This window comes from Sciurus carolinensis, chromosome 17 (assembly GCF_902686445.1).
Source record: "Sciurus carolinensis chromosome 17, mSciCar1.2, whole genome shotgun sequence".
Classification (NCBI taxonomy): domain Eukaryota; kingdom Metazoa; phylum Chordata; class Mammalia; order Rodentia; family Sciuridae; genus Sciurus; species Sciurus carolinensis.
The window spans coordinates 1,174,486-1,197,075 of record NC_062229.1 but is presented as its reverse complement, the minus strand read 5'-3'; the positions used below and the strand labels follow the sequence as shown (position 1 = coordinate 1,197,075).

The window sequence follows — 22,590 nt, the reverse complement described above, 5'->3', positions numbered from 1 at the left end:
CCGACCGACACCCTGTCCCTCATCAGGCTGAGCCACCTGGGGCGGGAGTGGGTCTGGGACTTGCAGGCAACGCATCCCTGTCCCCAGTGGTGCCTCTGGCACACAGCAGGCGCTCAATAAAGGCTGGTGGTGTGCAGGGAAACAGGGACAGGAGGGTGGATGGAGGAAAGAGGGTGATGGACAGTGGCCGTGGGGAGGGAGCCTCCGGTGAACGGAGGACGGGCAGCTGTCCCTCCTGCGGGCTCTACCGCTCCCGGCCCCGCCTGCCCGCCCCCCCACCGCAGTGCCAGGGCTCCGGGCACCCGCCTCGCTGGTCCCCGCTGGTCTCCGCGCCAGGCGCGTCACCAATTCGCCAGCCACCACCAGCTGCAGAGCAGCGCAGACCCTGACCCAGGCCCTCAGCTGCTGCGCCTGCAGGATAGGGGACGGGCTGGACGCCCTTCTCAGAGGCAGGAATGGCCACCGCGCAGGACACAGGCACCACCCAGCCACTGCACAGCACAGGTCACACCGGCAGCCACACCGCCCTGGGTCCCCAGGACGAGGGTCTCCGCGCCTGCCCAACCCTCTGCAGCGCCGGCCCCGGGCGAGGGTCGGAGGACCGCTGCTCTGCCCAGGTCTCCTTGTCCTGAAGCCGACAAGGCCTTGCGTGCCGGGTCCGAGGGCCATTTCCTGGAAACGCCTCAGGTCCTGCGAGCCTGAGCCACAGCAGAGCAGGGACAGCGGGGACCCGAGGCTCCTGCATCCCCGGCCTGGTGCCGGGCCCCGTCCACCGGCGCTCAGGCTGCATGCTCAGCGGAGGACAGGAGCGTATCAAAAGGGACTTTAATCCTCAGGTCCAACAGAGGCCAGGCCACAGTGGAGCCCCAGGCCGGCCCCTGGGCCCCTCCGAGGTCCTCCACCTGAGAACACCCAGGCCAGGGGCTTGGTGCAGTCTGAGCGGCAGAAGCAGGTTGCCCGACCTGCAGGTCCTGTGCCTGGTGCTCAGCGTCCACGGGGAAGGTCCAGCTCCATGTCCATAACTCACCCCACTCTTTTTAGGACAGAAAGGGTAAGAGAGACGCTGGCCTTTTCCTCCGGGGAAGAAAGAAGACCGTCCTCTCTCCCTGGAGGCAGAGGTGGTGTCCGCAGCCTGCAGGACCATCCCGCCGCCCCGAAGCGGGACGTGCAGGGGGACACTAGGGCACGGACCGCACCCTGGCGGCTCCAGCTCGGGCCTCCGTTGGTCGGTGAGGTAGAGGCCAGGAGGCCAGTTCCAGGACGTCCTCGCACCTTCCAGAGGTCCACGCGGGGGTGCGCCCTCCCAGGGCCAGAAGCGGAGCCGAGATGCCCCACGACGCAGGTGGGGAGGAAACGGGCGCCTCCCCAGCTCAGGGCCCGGGCTTGCCCAGCAGGCTGCCCAGCGCCCACCCTGCTCCACTGGGGCACAGACCCCATGCCACCCGCTGACACCGCCGAGCTCCGGAAGAGCCGCCTTTATTACCGCGTGGGAGTGCGGGACCCTCCCCGCAGGCCCCCGACCTCAGGCCTCGGCTCCAGCCCCAGGGATGGGGCTGCTTCCAGGCCCGGGGCCACGGCTTCTTGGCATCTGGTCCAGGGGTCTCGGGACCCCTCAGAGCAGATGTCCTACAGGAAAGAGCCCCAGCGGGCAGCAGGGAGGAGCACCAAACAGGGTGGGCCTTGGCAGGGAGCAAGCACCCCCAGGACCAAGAGCAGGACCACGCGGAAGACGGCTGGTGGGGCGGCCAAGCGGGCGGAGCAGGCGGGCGCAGGGTGCAGCTGCGGGCGGAGCAGGCGGGGCCCAGGGGACCTCGAGGGGTCTGAGCACCATGGTGGGGGAGGGGCCCGGGCGCAGGTCTCGTCCAGGACGGGCGCAGGGCAGCCCCAGCATCTGGGCAAGGTGTGGATGCTGCAGGGCCCAGGAGTCCTTGCCTCTGCTCCTAGGCCGAGGTCCCCGGCTGGGCTGCGGGGCTGGGCTGGGCCTGGGTCTGGCCCTCGGACTCCAGGGTGCTGCTGCTCAGGGTCCTGGGCTCCTGGGCAGGGGCTGAGGCCTCCGTCGCTTCAGGTGTGGATGGTTCCTGGGGCTGCTCAGGGGGCACTGTGGACCTGACTGGTTCTTGGCTTGCAGGCTGCGGGGACAGCGGGGCGTCCGAGTCCTTTGGAGGCTGTGGACTGTCAGCGGGAGCTGGCGCCCACTGGGTCTGAGGTAGGTCTTTCTGCAGGGGAGAGGTCCTGGATGAGGGACAGGCACCCAGAGCAGACCCATGGCAGGGGCAGCAAAACCCTGGGGCCCTTGGGTCACTGGGTAATGCAGAGGGTCAGGAGAGTGGCCATCCCTAAAGGTCCAGACCCAGGTTGGAGAGCAGGCCCTCAGGAAAGGGCAGGGTGCTGGGACCACAGGCCACAGTCCCACCAGCAGCACAGGGGGCTGCAGGGAAGAGCCCGGATCCTGGGGCGGAGGGCAAGTCGCTGCTTTCAAAGGCCGCTGGCGACCACGGCGCAGCCTCGCCCTAGGCCTGGCCCGACCCCGCTCTCCTGAGGCTTCGAGGCCAACAGCGGGGTGGCCCCCCGGGGTGGCAGGCACAGCTCAGGCTGTGGCGCTGGGAGAGGGTCAGCAGGCTCCAGGCTGGCCGCAGGCACCGCAGGGCAGCCCGGCAGGCACGCCCACGCAGGCAGCTCCACGGGCAGGGAGCTGCCCAAGGGAGACGCCCCACACCTGGTGCCCCGTCCCCGATGGCAGAAGCGGCGGGAGCCCAGGGTCCATGGAACGGGCCTCACTGTTCAGGAAGCACCAGGAGCGGCCACAGGAGCGGCGCTCGTCCCACAGCCACACCCAGGGCGCCTCCAGAGCAGGGACCCCACAGGGAGCGGGTGGAGCGGGAGGGTCGTACTCAACTTTAACCCCGTGAGGGCGTTTGGGCTACGACTCTCCCAGAGTCAGAGCAAACTGGTATTCACCGCAAAGCCGCTGCCCGTCCAGAAGGCACCCAGCTCGCGACGCCACAGCGCCACCAGGAAGCTCGTCACCAGCGTGCAGGGCACCAGGTAGAGGAGGGCAGGCTGGCCACGCTGCATGAGCGCCAGCGCCACGAATGTCACCAGCAGGCCGACGCCGTAGGCTGCGGGGACGGGAGCGTCACCGGCCTGGCCGGCCCTTCCCGCCTCTCCCTGGGGACGCGCTGGGCCGGGCAGGACCGGGAGGGCCAGGCCGCGAGGGCACCAAGCCGGGGCCCGAGGGGGCAGCAGGGAGAGCCGGCCTGCACGGTGCTTCCCTCCCCAGCGGCACAAGCTGCGCCAGGCCTGGCAAACCACTCTGCTCAAGCACAGGCGCCCGCGGGAGGCTCAGGGACGGCACGGGGCGGGGAGCCAGCCGAGGAGACCACGGGCCCAGGCCGCAGCGGTGCCTACCCACGGTGCAGGCCACGAAGTAGATCCGCGAGGACTGTGCCTGCAGGCCGAACCTGTGGCAGTAGGCCACCAGCAGCCCTGCGGGGACGCCGCGCTCACCCAGGGCCGCGCCGCTGCTCCCGTCCTGGGGACCGGCCACGTGTGGCGACACTGGGACCGTGCGGTGCCCGCAGGGCCTGGGCCTGGCATGTGCCTCGGCAGCCGCCCAGGCTGCACACCAGGCCCAGCAGCAGCCTGGCATGGCCCCTCGAGGCCTCTGCCACCCCCTCGGTGGGCGAATGGATGGCAGGGGGCCCAGCGGGGGGTGGCGAGGACCCGCCCCGGCTCCCTGCAGCAGCTGGCGGCCCGGGGCCACGTGCCAGGCCTCACCAACCCTGGTGGCCGCCCTGCAGGCTCCAACCCACTGCTCCAGGGCGGCCCTGAGGGCCGGGGCTGGGCCCAGGGTCCCCGCCGCAGGGAGGGCCAGCCCAGCCTCAATACCTGGCACCAGGATGTCTCCAAAGCCCAGGAGGGAGAAGGGGCGGTCACACAGGGCCAGCGGAGAGGCGCTCAGCCTGGGCACCTTGAGGACCATGGGCAGCTGCGAGGAAGCAGAGGCACCCTCTCCAGCCTGGCACCCGGCACACTCAGGCCCCACCACCCTGCTCAACACCTTGGCCCAGGGCCCCGAAGCCCACGTGGCCAGGGGACGTACCTTCTCCCGAGTGGCTGAGTCCGAGGGCCCGGTGGCCACCTCCACCATGATGCTGTTCCCACTCTGCACAGGACGGGTCGGGTCAGAGTGGGGGAGAAGGGAGAGGGCGCGGGAGGGCAGCGGGCACCTACCCTGGTCAGGAAGGGCGTCACGAAGACGAAGAAGACGTCGTAGATGAACAGCACCAGCAGCAGCAGCGTGCAGGCCTGCAGGCAGGACGCCACGGCCGCCGGCTCAGGCTGCCGTCCCCGCGTGCTCATGCCCAACAGGGACGCAGCCTGCACAGCGGGGCAAGGAAGGGCCGTGGCCAGGCCTCGGCAGGGTGGACGGGGCTGGAGGAGCCCTGAAACCGAGTCCGGGCCCCATGGGCCTGGGGAGTGACAGTTCTCCGCGAGTCCCCAAGGCCGGGCTACTCGAGCGGTGGCCCGCCCCGTGCCTCACCTTGAAGGTGGGGAGGCGGATGGTCTTCAGCATGTAGAGGCAGAAGGCCACGCCCAGGGCGTCCTGCAGGACCCAAGCCCACCTGGAAGAAGGCGCCGGCTGACCCCTCCGTCTACCCTCCACCGTCTACCCTCCTGCAGGCCCCCCAGGGTCAGCGGGGACAGCCCTGCGCTAGGTGTCATTCGTGAGAGGCCCCTGTGCCCAGCCAGTCTCCACACAGCACCCCCTGGGGACTGGCCTTGGGGGCAGGGCGTGCAGTCAGGTGCCAAGGGGCGCAACAGAGAGAGTGCCTCCCAGAGGCCTCCGGGGCCCCCTGCCCCAACCTCAGGCTCCCCCCCACCGCAGGCTCCCAGCTGCCCGCACAGCAGGCCACCCCAAAGCATCCTTAGCCCAAGCAGCAGGTGAATGCGTCCCCTCAGAGGCAGCCTGGGACAGCCACGGCTGCACCTGGGCACTCGGGGGACAGGGAAGGTCCACTCTGTGCAGTGGCCGGCTTCCCAGCTTGGCTCCAACCACACAAGCTCCAGTCTTTGTGGACAAAGGACTGAAAACATTTTCACCTCCCCTCTGCCAGTGCAGTCTGTCATGGCGCCAAGTGGCACTGCGGCCAGGAGCACCTGGCTGCTCAGGAAAGGCTCAGGGACACGCCAGGCGGTGCCAGCCACAGTGGTGGGAGCAGGCGGGGACAGGCGGCTGTCCCTGGGCCACAGTAAGGGCATCCCACAGCCCGGGAGTGTGTGGGAGGTGCGGGAGGGGACACCCAGGCAGGCCACTCAGGCAGAGCCCATGTGCAGGGCCACTGAGCCCCCAGTGCAGGCACAGCACTACGATGGGGATGGGGACAGAGGGTGGCCCTGGGCCAGTGCCTCCCAGTCCCCGCCTGAGAGAGCCGCAGAGGCCAGGCAGGACAGGGGTGCCTGGGGCCAGAGGGTTCAGGGCATCTCTATCCAGATTCCATCAGGGCTGGGCACCCAGCCAAACCCAGGTGAAACTGGATGCGGGCAGACAGGGCGCCACAGGAGCCGCGGGCTCACAATGAGGCTGAAGCAGCTCCACGCTGGGGTGGCCGCAGGAGCCCATCCCAGAGCACCTGAGGACAGCGGCGGCCCCGCCCACCAGGGCCTGCAGGGAGGAAGGACGTACTGGTCCTCGTTGCGGAAGACGCCCCACACCACGCTGACGGCGATGCAGAAGAGCGCCAGGAGCAGCATGCGGGCCTGCGGGCGCTTGTGGAAGTAGGGCAGGCTGTTGTCGGGGACCCTGGGGGGGAGCGCCCGTCAGCACCCAGCTGGGCCCCCCCCAGGCTCCACACCCTCAGGTTGAGACAGGCGTCCCATGGGCAGCGGGGCCTGGAAGGGCCACGGAGGCCCTCCTGCCCAGCCCCTCTCCCTCAGCGCTGCCCGCTGTGGACCTCAGAGTGCCCTGAGTGCCAGTCCTCCGCACACGCATCCCACCTGGCCTAAAGTGGCCCTCTCTGGCAGACCTGGGTTCCAGGCCCTCGGCCTACCAGAGTGCCCCGAGCAGGGCTGGACTGGCCTGCAGGTGTCCCACGGGCCGAGGCCCCGGCAGCCAGCTGAGCTCGGGGCCTCCCTGCCCCTCACAGTGACCTGCAGCCTGGACACCCACGGCCAGACACCTAGGGCACGGAAGCCCTGTCCCTGCTGTGACCCCACTGCCCCGGCCCCGGTGGGCTCTGCTGACAGCCCCGTGCTGGACAGCATGCGAGTGGAAGGCCGTCCAGGTACAGAGGGACCTGAGAACCAGCGCCACCTCTCAGCCCTGCCCTACTCTGTGAGCCCTGGCCAGTGCTGAGTGAGCACCTGCTGTATGCCCTGAACTGCAGACGGGTGGGGCACAGGAGGGAGGGGGTCCTGGCCCTTGGGCAGGCAAAGCCTGGAGCTTCAGGGGCCAGGAAGCGGCGCCAGACCTCTGACTTCCGACCTCCTTGCGGGCAGGCTCACCTGCACCTGCAGAAGGGCAGCCTGCGCACGCAGGGCGCCAGGCAGCTGTAGAGGCCGGTGGAGGAGGCCAGGCAGAAAATCCCGATGATGGCGTAGACTGTGGGGGCAGGGCGGTGAGGCAGGGAGCCGAGCCCACCGCGGGGCCCAGGGCGGGCGGGGCGCTAAGGCAGGGAGCCGAGCCCACCCGCGGCCCCAGGGCGGGGGGCGCACCCAGCTGGTCGTAGAGGTGGTAGAGCAGCACCAGCATGCAGCAGCACAGCACCACGAACACGCAGATCATGACGGGCGTCACGTCCACCGCCTCGTCCTCCTGCTTCTCGGGCCCATCGTCCCGCTTGTGCTTCATGGACCTTCTGGGAAGACACCCCAAGGTCACCGGGCACCTGGGTCAGGCCAGGGGCGGGCAGGGTGGGGCTGGCCTAGCTGAGTCCAGGGGCGCAGCGGCCGGCCCTCATGCTGGACAGCTGAGGTGGCGCAGGCTCACTGGTCGGCTGAGTCCACCTGCTACCCGCAGGCGAGTGGCCACAGCACCAGGGCCAGCTCACGGGTGAGCAGGGACACAAAAGCTCCTGGCTGCCCACACACCCCGAGTCCCTGGTCCCTCCTTGACTTGGCGAGGGCAGAACTGCCCCAGGAGCTGCAGCCAGAGGGAGACCAGGGTGGACCCACCCCCGGGCCACGCTCGGCCCTCCTGCTCCATCACAGCCTGGGGCCCTGGGCGCCGCTCGAGCGGGAGCTCCGGACAGGCTGCTGAGCGACGCCCACCCCGTCCTCCCACCAGGGCTGCAGCCCACGCCCCACGCCCTCGCTCACTTCTTCACGTCCCGGCTCCCGGCCCAGTAGCCCCCGACGGCGACGGTGCCCACGGCCATGATGAAGATGATGACCATGTTGTAGTCCAGCACTGGCTCGCTGGGGGCGTACAGCGCCACGCGCGCTGCTTGGCCGAAGCTCTGCCACAGGGAGCAGGGCGGGGGTGGGCTCAACACCGCCCAGGCAGGCGCCCACCACTCCTGACCCAGCGGCCAGCCCCGGCCCCTGCCCAGCACCCTCCCAGACCCCAGGGGCACAGAGCAGGCAGGCCCACCCTGAAGATGTCCAGCATGTCTCTGTGGCTGAGCAGGGCCACGGGAATGCCGATCTCCTCATACTGCGTCTTGTTGCCTCCGGGGGGAACCTGCGGAGCACGGGGCACCTCCCCTCAGGGCCAGGAAGGCCAGGCTTACGGCCCTGGCCCTGCTCCCCTAAGGGCCCTGGTAGGCGGCAGGGCCTGCAGACCCCCGGGACTCAGAGCCCATCGGCAGTGTGGACTGCGGACTATGCTCCTTTGCCTGTGGCCACCTGGCCAGCACCCTGCTGCCTTCACACCTGACACCCAGCAGCGTCCCCCTGCCGCGCGGGGTCCAGGAGCAGAGCCTGGCAGGGACAGAGGGCCGGGCCGTGCGGCGCTCCCTGAGGGTGGCCAGAGGACCTACCAGCTTCTCCTTGCTGACGATGAGCAGACCGCGAGCCCCGCTGCTCTGGGCCAGCCGCACCTTCTCGTAGAAGGTGCAGTTCCCGCGGGCCACCAGGGGGATCTGGTTGCCGAAGCCGCTGGCGGGGAGGTCGCTGGGGGAGCAGAGCAGCGAGGCCGTCCAGTTGCGCAGCTGCAGGAGAGACTGCGGGAGGCGTGGCCCTGAGCGGCCAGGGAGGGCGGCTGGCGGCCCCACCATGCGCCAGCAGGATGCCATCCGGGCTCCCCAGGACTCAGCCCCGCTGAGACAGCCAGGGCCGCAGGAGGGCAAGACCAGGGGGCTCTCCACGGGCTCTTCCGGGGGACCAGAGGGCCTGCCGGGGGCTCCCCAGGGGCCCCAGGGAAAGGCTAAGACCCCAGGTCTGCCATCCAAAGCCCAGGCCCACACACTGCACCCCCGAATCTGCCCACAGCCAGCTGCGGCCCACTGTGCGCTGGCTGGCAGACAGGGCCTCCCTGCATCTCTGCGCATCCTTAGGGGACCCCAGGCTGTGGACAGTGCACCCGGTGGCCCGCTCAGCACGTTCTCTGCACCCAGACAATGCAGCAGCCCTCAGCTCAGGTCGCCAGACCCCGGAGGTCCTGCCACTGGCCAGGCATTGCCTGGCGTGGAGGCTGCAGAGCCGGGCCGCACGCACACGGCACACACACTCACACAAAGCTGAGCTCACAACACACCCACCTGCAGACACCTGCCGAGGCTTGCAGCATCCACACAGGTGCGCGCGCACACACACACACACACACACACACACACACACACACACGAGAGGGTGGCTGCTGCTCGCAGAACAGGTCTGTTAACAATGACAGGCGGACAGGTGGCCTCTGGCAGGGAAGGGGATGCAGGCTTCTGGGGTGCGAGTCAACGACCTGAGCTCCTCCAGGGCCCTCTGGGTCCAGATGCTGGCCAGCAGGGCAGGGGGTACGCCCGCGTCCAGGGCCCCAATCCTTCTACCACCAGGCCTAGGACCCTCCGCCCTGGCCTGTGCAGGCTGACCCTGGCATCCAGAGCAGCACAGTGCCCGTCCGTCCCCGCAGGGCCCATCTCCCACAGCCTTCTGGGCGGCTCTCATCCATGGCCAGGAAACTGAGACCAGAGGGCTGAGGAGCTCACCCAGGCTCCGCTGGCCGGGGGCCCCTGCCCAGGCCGGCCTCCTGCCTGTGGCGACTCGGGCCTTTCCCGTAGGCTGGGCAGGAAGCACAGCCACGCAGCCAGAGCAAGTCGGGAGCAGACACTCACGGCCTTGCCGAGGTCCTGCGGCAGGTGGGCCCACTGCGGGTTGTACAGAATGCAGTAGTCCTTGCCTCGGGGGGTCCCGCTCTCCGAGAGCACGTGCACCATGCCATACTCACAGGCCACCTGTGGAAGGGACGAGGTGGCAGTCAGAGACCCCATGAGGACAGCACCCAGGGACCTGTGCATGCCTGAGGAAGGTGCCTGTATTTACTAGGTGTCTGGAGACGTTTGTCCTCCTCTCAGCAGGACAGAGAAAACACGATTAACTGAGATACACACATGTGTGTATTTACACACACACACACACACACACACACACACACTTTTTTTGTAGTGTGGGGATAGAAACCAGGACCTGTGCATGTCTGGCAAGCACTAACCATTGAGTAACACCTGCTCCTGACTGTCACATCCTATAGCGGGGAGGAGGGGTGGCAGGGAAGCTAAGGATACACCCTCCCAGGCAGGCCTGGGCTGACCACAGCTAAGGCTGCCAGGCACGCCTAGGGGCCACAGGTTTCTGCATCAAGAAAACAGGATGAGGCTGGGTTGGAGCTCAGTGGTTACTGCTTGCCTGGCATGTGTGAGGTCCTGGGCTTGACACTCAGCACCACGTATACAAATAAAACAAAGGTCCAAGGACAACTAAAAGAAATCCAAAAGCAAAAAAATAGAAAGAAAACAGGATGGCCACACCCCATGGGGCCTCCCAGGACCAGCAGGGACAGCAACGGTCAAAGCCTCAGGAGGAGTCCCACGGCGCGGGGGGACTCTGCACCAGCAGTTCTGTCTCCAGGCTCTGGAGGTCAATTGTGGCCAGGACGATGGGGCAAGGTGGGATGTCTGAGCTTTCAGCACCCCAGCAATTTGGGGAATGGCCCTTGACCCCCCAGGCCTGCATTATAGCTGGTCACAAGACCAGGACAAGTGGGTACAGGTCAGAGGAACCCCTGTTCAACACCCCATCAGCTCCCAGGGGGACAAGACAGGAAGCGCACAGAACAAAAGGCCCAAAGTGGGGCAGGCGGGAGGTCTCACCAGTCGGTAACCAGCTGTCCCCATCCTGCTCTCTTCCAAGCCCCAGGAGACAGGAGGTGGCCAGAGTCGGTCTCCCACTGGGAGCAGGGAGGCACTGGTCGCCACCTGGCACCCCGCCTTCCCACCTGCCAGCAGCAGCCACGGACAGTGCTCTCACTGAGGCAGAGGGACGGGACCTGGGGCACGGGAGGTTGCCCGAAGGTGGCAAAGACCGCCGGACACCCACTCCCACGGCCACAGCTTTGCACACAAAGCGCCCGCCGCTCACCCCACTCCCCTGAGCCCCGCTGGCGGGGGGCGCGACCTGAACCTCAGTCCCCCAAGCAGGGCTGCCAGGCAGTCACCTGTGGCCCACAGCTGCTTCCTGGCTCCCCGTCCCCAGAGCCCTGCCAGCACCTGACAAGGGCAATCTGTCGCCATGGTCTGAGAGTCGGGGTGCAGGGGGTTCTGTGGAAGAGGGCCCTGGCAAGCTGGGGAGCTGCCAGGCTGCAGAGGGGACGGGGTCCCGGAGAGGCCCTTGGCCTTCTCAGAGCTGGGTGTGCACACGCAGCCTCCTGGGTCAGGCTCCTGCCACGGGCAGACACATGTGGTGTCTCCTGGGGACCTGCCACAGAAACTAGCAGGCAGCAGGCACTGGCTTGGCGATGCACGGATGGGTGCCAACTGCACCTAGCTGCCGAGACTGGCGCAGCAGGGTTCACTGTGACACCAGCCCCACAGGCCACAGGCTCTGCTGAGTGAGAGGTGGGGAAAGGGAAGCTCTAGTTTGGTCAAGGCCCTGACGGTTTCTCCCCTGAGGACCTGGCCATCTCCAGGTGGCAAGGTGGTAAAAGTCCACAGGGACTGTCCCCACAGCCTGGTGCCAACATGGAGACAGCCCTCAAGCCCTGCATCCCAAACTGCTGACCACAGGCCCCAACGCCAGCTCTGGCGCTTTGCTGGTTCTGTTGTCTTGGGTAGGTGCTGGGCCCCTGGCGCCAACCATCAGTGAGATAATGACCCTGTCTGCCGCCAGGCTGCTGGGTGCGTCCTGGGAAGGAGTTCACAGGGCGCCGAGCTGGAGCTGGGGAGCACTCTCAGGAGGGGCGGGGGAGGGTGGCCCGAGGACAGCAGTCTCGCTCACCTGCCCTCACCAACCGCACACCTCTCACCAGCTCTCCCCTCCAAATTTCCCCTGCAGATTACCCTCCGAGGACATCATCGGCGTCCCTGGTTCCCTGGAAGTCACGTGGCCCTCCCACCAAGTTCCCAGCCTCTGGCATCTGCTCCAGGAAGGGTTATGGACCACAGAGGGGCTCAGAATGCACAGCCCAAGGCAGGCCCACCTTCTGATGGCTGTCTGCTTGGAACGGTCCATCCCGGAGCACAGGGTCCAAGGCTCCCCACCTCACAGGCAGAGCTAAGGACGGCCACTGGACCACGTGACCCACAAAGCCCAACTCACTGGCCCTTCCCAGGAGACCGCCCAACACCATTCTGGGGGATCGTGGCTTTTAGTGAAAAGTGTCCTTTGTGCAAAACGGAAATTGATAGAACTGTTTCTCTTCAAAAAGGTCATTTAAGAACACAAAAGTACATTCATGGGTTTTCCTCCTCACAACCTGTAAAACTGATTTTCCATTGAAAAGTAAGCCTATGCTCTCCTCAGTCACCCAGGGAAACGGGGTCTCACTTTGAAGAATTTCCCCGCCTGCTGCGTTGAAGGACCTGGGAGAAGGCCTTCAGAGGACCCAGTTGCAAAGGCACCTTGTATTCTAGTTAAGCCCACAGGAATCTGGAGGCCATAAGAAGGTGGCCTCCCGAGAGCAGGCCTGAAGACGCAGCCACCTGCATGCTTCGCAGTGACGAGCCTCGGAAACTTCTGGAGAGCTGTTTCAGAGCCATCACAAAGTATCTGACACCACAGGGTCTCCACAAAGGAGTCAACCGCGCAAGCAGCCTTCCAATAAGACTCCTGGGAGGGAAGGTAGGCCACAAGCCACTAAGCAGCAGGCACCACTTGTGACCTCAACCCACACCCACCTTGTCCTAACTGGAAAGAGGGGTGTAACTAGGAATGTCCCACCCGCCCAGGGTCAGAAAACACCACTTAGTTTAGGATTGTCACCAAGCAGTATCGGCCTAGGGAGAGCTTGTCTCATTCTTGTGCACCTGGATTCCAATGTCCACCCCACCACTCTACCTGATGCCTGTGACTGTCTGGAAGCAGGACTAGCACACACCAGGAGTGGCAGCCTCTGTCCTTGGCTCCCAGGCACAGCATGAAGTGCTCACCCTCAGGCCCCAGCACCAAGTCTCCGACCACCTGGCCTGAGGACCACAGGCTCTATCCTGCCCTTACCCTCTGGCTGGGGCCACTCCCAGCCTGCCCCCTCCTCAGGGGGACCCTGGCCTGCCCCCCAGTCCTGAGGGGGCTGCCCTGGCCTCCCTCCAAGGTCCGCCTGAAGTCCCCGCTTTGTAGAGACGTCTTTCTGGTGTGTGGCGGAGGTACTTCTCCCGCAAGCACTACAGCACCCTACTGCCAGCCTGTCACAGCTGTCACACTCCTGGTGCCCTGGCTGCCCATGACACCTTCCGCTCCCATCCTCACCTGGCGAATCCCTGTCCTACCTCCACAGGACCCCTCCCAAGCAAACACTCCCACCCTCTACGGTGACCCCATCCCGCAGCCGCCTCTCTTGCTTTCTCCTCATTCAAGATATCTGAAGAGCGCCAAGTCCCTCCCTACGACGGGGAGCACAGGGAACATCCAGCAGGCTGGAAAAGCAGCGGGGAGGCGGGACACCCAAGACAGAAGGATGGTCGGGGCACTGCAGGGTGACAGAGAAGCCTGAGAGCAAAAGGCCCTCGGTGAGCCGCCTGGGTTCAGCACAGCTTCCCCACCTGGCCAGAGGACTGGGGAACAGCAGGGGGGCCGCTGGACACACGGGACCTGACACACTGGGATCGGCCGGAGGCGCGGCAAAAGCAGTCACGGAGCAGGGGACAGACGGGCGGGGTGTCCGGATCTGCACGAAGAGGAGGTCCGGGCTGACGGTGGCAGCGCGGCCGCCAGGGCCAGGAGCGAGGGCAGACCTGGACCCTGGCATTCCCCGCGCCAGCGCGCCAGCGAGCTCGCCCGAGCCCCCGCTGTGAGGCGACCCAACCTGTCAAAGGCGCAGCCGCCCCTCTGCGGACCGCCGGCGCGGCTCCAGGCGGGGCTCGGCCGCCAGGTCGGCAGCGCCGCGGAGCGGGGCGGGCTCGGGACCCTCCTCCAGCGGCCAGGCCCGGAGACCGCGCTCGCGCGGGACGGCTCGCCGGCGTCGGGCCCGCTCCGCGGTCGGGAGGGGGTCGGCAGCCCCGGGCCGAGGCCACAGAGCCGGGGCCGGCGGGCCCGCAAGGTCACGGCCGCGCTCCGGGGTGCGCGGGGGGCTCCGGCCGGCGGGCCGCGCGGGGCGGGCCGAGGGCGGCAGCCGCGGGGCCGCGGGGCGCGCAGCCCTCACCTGGGCCTCGAGGAGCAGAAGGGCCGTGGCGAGCCGCGCCAGCGCCGCCGCCGCCATGTCCGCGGGTCCCGCCGCAGCCGAAGGCACAAGTTTCCCTGCGACGCCCCGGGCGCCGCGCCGCGCATGCGCCGTCCTGCGCGCAGGGTCGAAGGGCGCGGCGCCTGCGCGGAGCGGCGGGCGGCAAGATGGCGGTGCGCGCGGGCCGGGCGAGGGGGCGGGCAGCGGGATGGGGACCGGGGACCGGGAGCGAGGACGGGGACGGGGCCGCGGGGACAGGGCTGCAGGGACCGTGGCTATAGACGGGACGGGGAGCGAGGAGCGAGGACGGGGACGGGGCCGCGGGGACGGGGAGCGGGGACAGGGCTGCAGGGAACGTGGCTATACACGGGACGGGGAGCGAGGACGGGGCCGGGGCCGCGGGAACCGGGACGGGGAGCGGGGACCGGGAGCGGGGAGCGAGGACGGGGACGGGGAGCGGGGACAGGGCTGCAGGGACCGGGGCTATAGACGGGACGGGGACTGGGAGCGAGGATGGGGACGGGGAGCGGGGACGGGCCGCGGGGACCGGGATGGAGAGCGGGGACGGGGCCGCGGGGACAGGGCTGCAGGGACCGTGGCTATAGACGGGACGGGGAGCAAGGAGCGAGGACGGGGACGGGGAGCGGGGACCGGGAGCGGGGAGCGAGGATGGGGACGGGGAGCGGGGACAGGGCTGCAGGGACCGGGGCTATAGACGGGACGGGGAGCAAGGAGCGAGGACAGGGCCGGGGCCGCAGGGACAGGGCTTCAGGGAATGTGGCTATAGACGGGACGGGGAGCGAGGACGGGGCCGGGGCCGCGGGGACGGGGCTGCGGGGACAGGGCTGCAGGGACCGGGGCTATAGACGGGACCCGGAGCGGGGCTACGGACAGGGCGGGGAGCGAGGGCTGGGATGGGGCTGGGGACGGGCGGAAGGAGGCTGCCGTGGGGGCGTGGGGCAGGGTGGCAGAGGGACATGGGTCGCCGATGGGGGTCACGGGGCCAGGTCAGCTGCCCCCCCGCAGGTGCTTGTCGCCGCTTGGGGATGGGCTGCAGGGCTGGGGAGCTGCGGGATGGGGGCGTAGGGTTTTGAGGGCTGCGGACTGCGCGCTCATGCACCGTGCTTCCCCCTCAGGACAAAGAGAAGAAGAAAAAGGAGAGCATCTTGGACCTGTCCAAGTACATCGACAAGACCATCCGAGTGAAATTCCAGGGAGGCCGCGAAGGTGAGGTTCGGGGCACCCTGCTGGGTGGTGGGAGCAGGAAGAGGTCAGCGGCAGGGTGGCCTGCATTTGACCTTACTGCTTCATGCAGTCAGACGAACAGCTGGAAGGTCGGCACAGGCGTGCCCACCATGCAGGTGGGGAAGCAGGCATAACCCAGGGGGGCACAGCTGGTGCTGGGACCCCGGTCTTCGCCTCCCTCTGGACCTGTTTCTGCAGCTCCCCCCAGGAGCTACCCCGCTCCCTGACCTTCACTTCTATTCCTGCGCCCCCTGCACTGTGGTCCCCGCCTCCGCCCTGGGGACCTGTAGTGCCAGATGAGCCTCTGGTTGGGCATCCCCGGCACGCAGCACCCCTGGCCTCCCCCATTCCATGCCAGGAGCGCTCCTGGTGGTGACAACTACAGTGGCCCCAGATAGGGCCAGTGTCCCTTAGGGCAGTCACCGCTGGTTGACCACAGCTCTGACCAAAGGCACCTGTTAGAGTGGGTCTCCGTGAATCTCCCGGGCTCCCCCCGCCAGGTGAAGTGAGCGCAGCCGTGGGCCCTGGCAGCTCTGGGCTTTGGGCCTGGACCACCCTCTCTGCGTCTCGCTTCCTCCTGGCACACAGGCTGACTCCCACTCTCGGGTGGTAGTGCGAACCCCAGGCTCCCAGCGCTTAGCCAAGGTGGCTCCACCGGCAGCAGGCGAGGTCGCCATCTGGCCCGGGGGCAGCCTCGGCAGTGCCTGGTTCCTTCCTTCTAAGTCGGGGACCCAGGCCCATGCTGAGGTGCGGTCGGGTGGCGTCAGAGCCCTGTAAGCACAGTGCTGAACTTCCGGGTCAAGCCACAGTCAGCCCCTGGGGCCGAGCCACGGTGCTCCGTGGGCCGTGCAGGGGCCTGAGTGGGACACGGCTTTTGCTTTTCAGCGGGGCTGCTTCTGTTTTCTGCTTTGGGTAGCGGATTGCCACCAGGTTAGCAGGTTAAACAGCACAGTCATCATCCCACAGAATCTAGAGGCTGAGAGCCCAGTGCCTGGGGCTCAGGGTCTCCCGGACGTCATGATACAGGGCCTCTCCTCACAGACTCCAACCCTCTTCCAAGTTCGCTGGCTGTGCTGGCAGAACTCAGTTCCTTGTGGTTGTAGATTGGGCCCTGGGCTTCTGATGGTGGTGGCCGTGGACACCCATTCCTGCCTGGGGCTCTCTGTGCTCCTGTGGTATGGGTTGAGCAGACATTTGTTCAAATTGTGGGCCAGCAGGAGAATGTCTGAGAAAGTGCCGGTCCTTGAAGGTCCCACCTGATTAGGCCAGGCCCACCCACAGTCATCTTCCTTACATTAACTCAAAGCTCTTTGCTCATTGTTACATAACCTTATTTTAGGAGAGATACCCTATGATAAACCCACAGTCGGGCCAGGGTTACACAGGTGTGTTCACCCAGGTCAAGGGATGTTGGCTGCATTTGGAGACCTGCCTACCAGCCACAATGCTCAGCTTGTGATAAGGTGGAGTCCTGGGGGCACACTCACCTGGCTCACCAGCTCGGGCCAGGTGCCTGCGTCTGTTGCTGCACCCTGCTCTCTGCAAGTGCTCAGGCAGGCGCCCTTGCAACCTTCACTGGTCAGGGGAGAGGCCTGTACACAGAGAAGGACGCCAGCACAGAGCCAGAGGCTCAGCAGCCAGTGCGCAGCTCTGCCTTTGCAGCTTCTGATGGTGTGCTGACCCTTGTCTAAACAGGCAGGGTGCACTGCAGGCCTGCCCTGGGCAGCGTGGCCATGGCCTGGCTCCTCCATGCCTTCGAGGGGACATGAGAGAAATGAAGTGGCGCCCACTCCCACAGAGGTTCCCACGGGCAAGGAGTCGGGAAGGGGCCGCCCCGGGTGCGCCTGTCACTGGAGGGAGAGGCGAGAGGGCTGGAAGCAGGGAGCAGGCCAGTGGGCGCTCGACCATCCCCTCGGGGTGGCCTTAGACCTGGAGAGAAGGCCCAGGAGCCCCTGAGGACCCCTGCCCACCGCGCGCCCTGCGAGCCCTGGGTCCCCGGGACAGGCTGAGAAGGTGTCCCCTGGTTCTTACGAGCTTTAAGTCACTGGAGAAGGTGCCAGAAAGAAAGGCGTTTCTGACCTCGAGGAGCAGGTGACCCTGGTGTCCGGGCCCAGGGCGCGCAGCATGGCCTGTCTCCAGTCGCTCGCGGGGATCCGGTGGCCCTCTGGGCACTGGCCCCTGCCTGCTGCAGCGAGCTTGCGCCGGGCGTTCTGATGGGAGGAGGAGGCGGCTGGAGCCTGGCAGGAGGGACGCCCAGCCTGCGCAGGACCACCGCTGCCTTTGCCTCACGTGCCGTCCTCGGTGCCCCCGCAGCCAGCGGCATCCTCAAGGGCTTCGACCCGCTGCTGAACCTCGTGCTGGACGGCACCATCGAGTACATGCGAGGTGAGCCAAGCGGAAGGGCGGGCGCGGGCCACTCGTCCTGGTCCTGGGTGCTGGCGAGGCTGGAAGGGCCACCTGTCACCTCAGGGCGTTCTGATGCCAGTTCTGATGCCTGGGTGCCTGGGCGCTCGAGCCTGTGGTGCCCTGGGAAGGCGGGAGCTGGCAGAGGCCGCCGCTGCTCCTCTGTCCCCACCAGAGGAACCTCCCGTTCCCTGCCTGGCAGCCCAGTGGGTCAGCCCGCCCAGCCCCGTCCATCAGCCCAAGTCCCCAGCTCAGCAAGGCACTGTGGGCAGGTGGACATCTGGCCCCCTTGGCCTGTCCTGTGGTTAAACAGGATCCACTCTCCCGCCCGTCAGCCCAGCAGCTCAGGAGGCTGAGGCAGGAGGATGCAAGTTCAAAGCCAGCCTTGGCAACAGTGAGGCCCTGTCTCCAAATAAAACAGAGGGGCTGGGGTGTGCCCGGGGTCGATCCCCGACCTGGGGAAGGGGCGCTGGCTGAAGCGCTCGCCTCACGGGCAAGGCCCGGGCTGGACCCGCGTTGCCCACAGAGGTGCCCAGCCTGCAGGCCACCCGTGCCACCGCTGTCACCCAGGCACCTGTGCCCCAGAGCTCCAGGGCAGGGCCTGTGTCCCCCAGCCTCCGAGGTCCTGCTCACAGAAGAGGGCACTGCCCGGGGTGTCCTTGGGCTCTGGGCAGCGTCAGGAGAGGCCGCCCCCAGGTCCAGGTCCCTCGCGCCGTCTGCCTGGGGATGCGGGGTGGAGGCAACGCGTGGCCCTGTCTCCCGCCAGACCCTGACGACCAGTACAAGCTGACTGAGGACACGCGCCAGCTGGGCCTGGTGGTCTGCCGCGGCACCTCGGTGGTGCTCATCTGCCCGCAGGACGGCATGGAGGCCATCCCCAACCCCTTCATCCAGCAGCAGGACGCCTAGCCGGCCCTGCGCCAGCCTCCTGTGGACTCGGCTGCCCCCAGCGGGGGTCAGTGTTGGTTTTCTTAATAAAATGGCAGCTCAAGCACTCGGGCTCTGGGATCCTGCCAGGGCAGGGGGTCCAGGGTGACCAGCACACGCGGCTCAGGGGATGGAGACGGGGAATCGGGAGCCTGGTTCTGTGAGGACCCGTGCTGGCTCCGTCTGTCTCCACCGCAGCTGGACAGCCCCTGGCCGGGTCCTGACAGGCCCCCTCCCTGCTGCCGTCCTGCCCCACCTGGCCCTCGCCCGCAGCCCAGCCAGCCTGTGGGCTTCCCACCACCGTCCCCGCGTCCTTGTTGGGCTAGTCCTGGACACTGCCCCCTCAGGTCTGATCTCCACTGAGGCCAGCAGCAAGCCAGGAGCCAGGGGAGGCAGGGGCTGCCAGAGTGGAACCAGGGGCCCCGCAGCTGGGGAGAGGCTGGGACAGGAGGGCGCTGGCCTCCGGAGCAGCCCAGTCATCTGGCCAGGCCCTGCCTCCTCTGCTGCCCAAGTGTGCGAGGTCTCATCCCTGGGCCAGAGTCCAGGAGGGCTCTGCGGGCCCAACTGCAGGCTCACGCCCCAGGGAAGGGCAGCCAGGACCCTGGGGCAAGCCCTGCACAGGACATCCAACCCACCACGCCTCCGCCAGGGAGCAGCTGCCAGCTCCAGGACAGGCCGCGAGCCCGGGCACTGGAGCCACGGCCCCAGGTTCACCTCCACTTGCTCCTAGGTCGCCCCGCCGGAGCCAGCAGCCTCCACCTGGGCGGACGACAGCAGCAAGGCTGTGGGGCTCGCTGGAGCCTTGCGGGCAGCGGCGGCAGAGAGGTCCGGTGTGCCCACCCCCAGCTCTCCCACAGGGGGAGCAAAGTCCCCCAGGGCGGCCCGGCCCCGCCCGGCCCAGCCTGCCCCACCAGCCCTCGCCCTCCACGCCTCCCGTCCTGCCCTGACGCCCCTGTGCTGCCCAGGCCCTGCCCACCTTCTCGGTCAGGCTCAGGAGGAGGCGCAGCGTGCGCTCCGGCCAGGCCACGCCCACGCCAAGCCCAGAGCCGGACCGGGGCTTCCTGGGGCTCGGGCAGAGCCGATTCCACCGCGGCCACTGGAGGGCGCCACTCTGACCTAGTTTGGAAGACAGGCAACCGCCCGGCTGCCCATTGCCAGGGAGCAGCCGCGTGAAGCCAGGTGCTTCTGCCAGCCGCAAAGCCACTGTTGGCGAGGCAGATCTGCTCTCCCGGCAAGGAGGGCTCTACCCCATCCGTGCTGGCCTCCGGGCTTGGTGGCTGCCTGCCATCCCAGCTACTCCGGAGGCTGAGGCAGGAGGATCACAAGTTCCAGGCCAGCCTCAGCAACTTATCAAGGCCCCCCGTCTCAAAAAGGGCTGTGGCTTCTGTGGAGGAGTCGCCCGGCTTCTACCCCAGCGCTACAAAAGTGAAGCACCAGCGGGTTTATGCTCTGTGCTCCAGAGGTGTCCCCCACAGTGGAGGGCCATGGAAGCTTGCTGAGGGAGGCCGGTGACTTCAGCACAGTGCCGCAGCATCACGCCGCATACTGAGACCACGGGTTCACAGGGTCTTACGCTTCTGTGCACTTAAACAGTGAGAGAGTTGGGTGCGGTGACCCAGGCCTGTAGTCTCAGAAGCTGGGGAGGCTGAGGCAGGAGGATTACAAGTTCACGGCCAGCTTCAGCAACTTAGGGAGACCCTGACTCTAAATAAAAAATAAAAAGGGTGGGGATGTGGCTTAGGGATTAAGCACCCCTGAGTTCAATCCCCAGCACCGGAAAATAAATGTGGACGAGAAAGCTCCGGGAGGGGCAGGCCCCCGGGCCTGAAGACGGCGTCTAGGGGTCACCAGCACCGAACGTTTTAATATTTTAAAAGAAAAAGTTTAATATTTAATGTTTTACCTTTAATATTACATTGACATTTTAATATTTTAGAAGGCGTCAGAGAAGGGCAGACGCAGAGCGGGGACTTGAGGTTCAGAGAGACCAGGAGGGGAAGGCACAGGCGGAGACCGGAAGGAGGGCGGCCGCCGGCGGGGTGACACTGGATCTCCAGGTCTCCGCCCTCCCAGCCCCACACCGCAGCGGCCATGCCGTCAGGAGGCCGCCCGCTGACCCCGGCTGCCATCCCGCCCTTCCACCTCCCTGCCCGCGGCCAGTGCAGGCCTCGGGGCTCGGCGCAGGGGCTGTGCCCACCCGACCAGAGGCCAGGCCTGCTGCATGTGCCCACGGTGACCAAGGCCCTCGGCTTCCAGGTCCTGGCCGAGAGGCCTCGGGTCTTGTCTGCAGAGGCGCCACTCTGGGAGACGCGGACAGAGGCCCTGCAGGCGGAGAGAGAGGCAGGCTCTACCTTGACCCCAGCCAGCTGGAGAGCCCCAGGACATGGCCTCGCGGCAGGTTTCAGCCCTGCTCCTCCCCTCCCCGGCTGCCGTGTCTCAGAGTAGCTCCCCCAAACTCTCCGGTGGGTTCACAGGATGTGGATGTGGCCCAGAGAGGTGCAGCAAGTCCTGCAGACTCACACAGCCTGGATTAGATCCAGGCTGACGGCAGCGCCACCGAGACTCACAACCGCCACCTCACGGATGCAGGAAGTGTGGCCCAGATCCAACCGGGAGAGGGGCAAGGAGCCGGGAAGAGGAGAGCATGCGCCCTGGCATCGGGCGCTCCTGCCCAGACAGGCGGAACCCTCGGGACCAGGACCAACGGAGCTGTGTGCGCGACCCTCTGCCGCCAATGCCCTGCACGCCTGGGCTGGACCATCGCTGTGTGGTCCGGACAAGACGAGCGCAGGCAGTGGGAGGAGAGCGAGCCGGCCGAAGCCATCGCCAGCCCTGCCTCCTGGCTCGGGTCCCCCCAGGAGCGAGGCCCGCTCCCCGTGGCCCCTGTGGACGCCCCGGGGGGACAGGCGCCCGGTCTGTCGCTGAGGTTCTTCTCAACCTCCCACCTCATCCGGGACCTGGGTCAGCAGCAGACCCGCCTCCACCTGCCACCTGCGCACCAGGGCCAGGATCTCCCGGGTCCAAGGCCACCACCGGGGCCGCGCCTGTGACCCAGCGTCTGCAGCTGAGGCAGGAGGGCCGCGAGTCCAAAGCCAGCGCAGCAAAGCCAGGCGCCACGCAGCTCAGCGAGACCCTGCCTCCGAACGAAGTCCAATCAGGGCCGGGCGGTCAGGGTCGAGTGCCCGAGCTGATCCCCAGTGCCAAAAACTAAAAAGAAGATGACGGGTCCTGACGCGGCGGCCGCCACAGGGGTGGTCCCAGGAACGCAAGCTGGGCTCAGCCCCCGAGCGCCACGGCTGTGCCCCGCTGAGGGCGGAGGGGGCGCCACCTCCAGAGGTGCCTCAACGCCCCTTCAAACCCAGGCCGGCAAGCAGGGTCCGCGGGGCTGTGCAACCCAGCGAAGGGCCGCAGCCCACACCGCAGCCCCTCCAGGGCGAGGCTGCCACCCAGCCCAGGCCCATCGCTCGCCCTGGAGGCCAGTGCAGAGGGAGGGCTGGAGGGGAAGGCGGCCTCCCAGGGCGCGCCAGCCTCGCCCGGCTGCTGGTGCTGCTCCCTCGTCCGCCTCCTCGCCCGGGCCTGTGCCCCGTCCGCCCGCTCACTGCACCGCACTCGGGCTCGTCCTGCTCAGGACCGCGCACACGGACCTGCTCCCGGGGACGCTCCGCCTGGGCAGCCGCCACCGGCCAGGCTGCAAGTGCGCCCGCCTGACCCGCGAGTCCAGAAGCTGGTGCCGGTGCCCCCCGGCCTTTCTGCGGCTGGCATGGGGCGCCCCTCCCGCCTGCTGAGAGGCCCCAGGAGCCCGGCCGGGCAGCCCCTCGGCCACACGGTAGCCGGGCAGGTCCAGGGCCTTGGTGCCCGGCCCTGCGGGGCACGGCGTTGCCAGGAGGGCAAGACGGCCACCCCACTGCGGCCAGCGGGCTTTCTGTGGGTCTGCATCTGAACAGTGCGAAGCCGCTTGGCCAGGCCGTCAGGAAAACGGGCGCAGGGCGGCAGCTCCGTCCTCCTGCAGGGAGGCCGGGCTGTTGGTGCTCTTGGCCTCGTGGTTCAGAGCGGCAGGTGCCCAGGGGAGCGGGAGCGTGGAGCCCTGGGCCCGTTTTCCACCAGCAACGTGTCAGCACCAGCAAGAGCTCCCTCGGGAGTCTGCGGGGCTGTTACTTCCTCCTCCTTCCTTTCCTTCTCTTTTTGCAGTGCTGGGAATTGAACCCAGGACCTCGTGCACA

General features: G+C 67.4%; 2 protein-coding genes across 9 annotated transcripts; one reads left to right on the top strand and one right to left on the bottom strand.

Annotated features, from left to right (window-relative positions):
- Positions 1 to 808: 808 nt before the first annotated feature.
- On the bottom strand, positions 809 to 13,904 carry Sppl2b (signal peptide peptidase like 2B). Of its 7 annotated transcripts, none has more exons than XM_047531309.1 (15): positions 13,778 to 13,904; positions 9,135 to 9,380; positions 7,980 to 8,162; positions 7,592 to 7,681; positions 7,318 to 7,457; positions 6,715 to 6,857; positions 6,505 to 6,601; positions 5,687 to 5,803; positions 4,544 to 4,625; positions 4,234 to 4,308; positions 4,103 to 4,165; positions 3,889 to 3,988; positions 3,409 to 3,486; positions 2,959 to 3,119; positions 809 to 2,216 (listed from the first exon to the last, which is right to left on the bottom strand). In XM_047531309.1, the coding sequence occupies exons 1-15, from the start codon at positions 13,832 to 13,834 to the stop codon at positions 1,941 to 1,943; spliced, it is 1,908 nt and encodes a 635-aa protein (XP_047387265.1). In that variant the 5' UTR covers positions 13,835 to 13,904; the 3' UTR covers positions 809 to 1,940. The 7 variants fall into 7 exon arrangements, with proteins under 7 accessions (XP_047387265.1, XP_047387267.1, XP_047387268.1 ...); XM_047531311.1 differs by having other exon boundaries at positions 9,261 to 9,380; XM_047531312.1 differs by having other exon boundaries at positions 6,715 to 6,854; positions 9,261 to 9,380.
- Positions 13,843 to 20,774, top strand: Lsm7 (LSM7 homolog, U6 small nuclear RNA and mRNA degradation associated). Of its 2 annotated transcripts, XM_047531328.1 has the most exons (5): positions 13,843 to 13,968; positions 14,932 to 15,022; positions 17,354 to 17,425; positions 18,210 to 18,398; positions 20,307 to 20,774. In XM_047531328.1, exons 1-4 carry the CDS (start codon positions 13,963 to 13,965, stop codon positions 18,350 to 18,352), a joined length of 312 nt encoding a protein of 103 aa, XP_047387284.1. In that variant the 5' UTR covers positions 13,843 to 13,962; the 3' UTR covers positions 18,353 to 18,398; positions 20,307 to 20,774. The 2 variants fall into 2 exon arrangements, with proteins under 2 accessions (XP_047387284.1, XP_047387283.1); XM_047531327.1 differs by lacking the exon at positions 20,307 to 20,774 and having other exon boundaries at positions 18,210 to 18,437.
- Positions 20,775 to 22,590: the final 1,816 nt, after the last annotated feature.

Excerpts from the sequence above, each read along its gene's own strand:
- Sppl2b (XM_047531305.1), bottom strand. The coding sequence starts at position 13,834 with ATGGCGGCGGCGGCGCTGGCGCGGCTCGCCACGGCCCTTCTGCTCCTC. Across the intron at positions 6,602-6,714 it reads CCACCTCTACGACCAGCTGG|TCTACGCCATCATCGGGATT; the intron begins GTGCGCCCCCCG and ends CTGCCCCCACAG. Across the intron at positions 3,989-4,102 it reads ACTCAGCCACTCGGGAGAAG|CTGCCCATGGTCCTCAAGGT; the intron begins GTACGTCCCCTG and ends GCTTCCTCGCAG.
- Lsm7 (XM_047531328.1), top strand. Across the intron at positions 15,023-17,353 it reads ATTCCAGGGAGGCCGCGAAG|CCAGCGGCATCCTCAAGGGC; the intron begins GTGAGGTTCGGG and ends GTGCCCCCGCAG. Across the intron at positions 17,426-18,209 it reads CACCATCGAGTACATGCGAG|ACCCTGACGACCAGTACAAG; the intron begins GTGAGCCAAGCG and ends GTCTCCCGCCAG.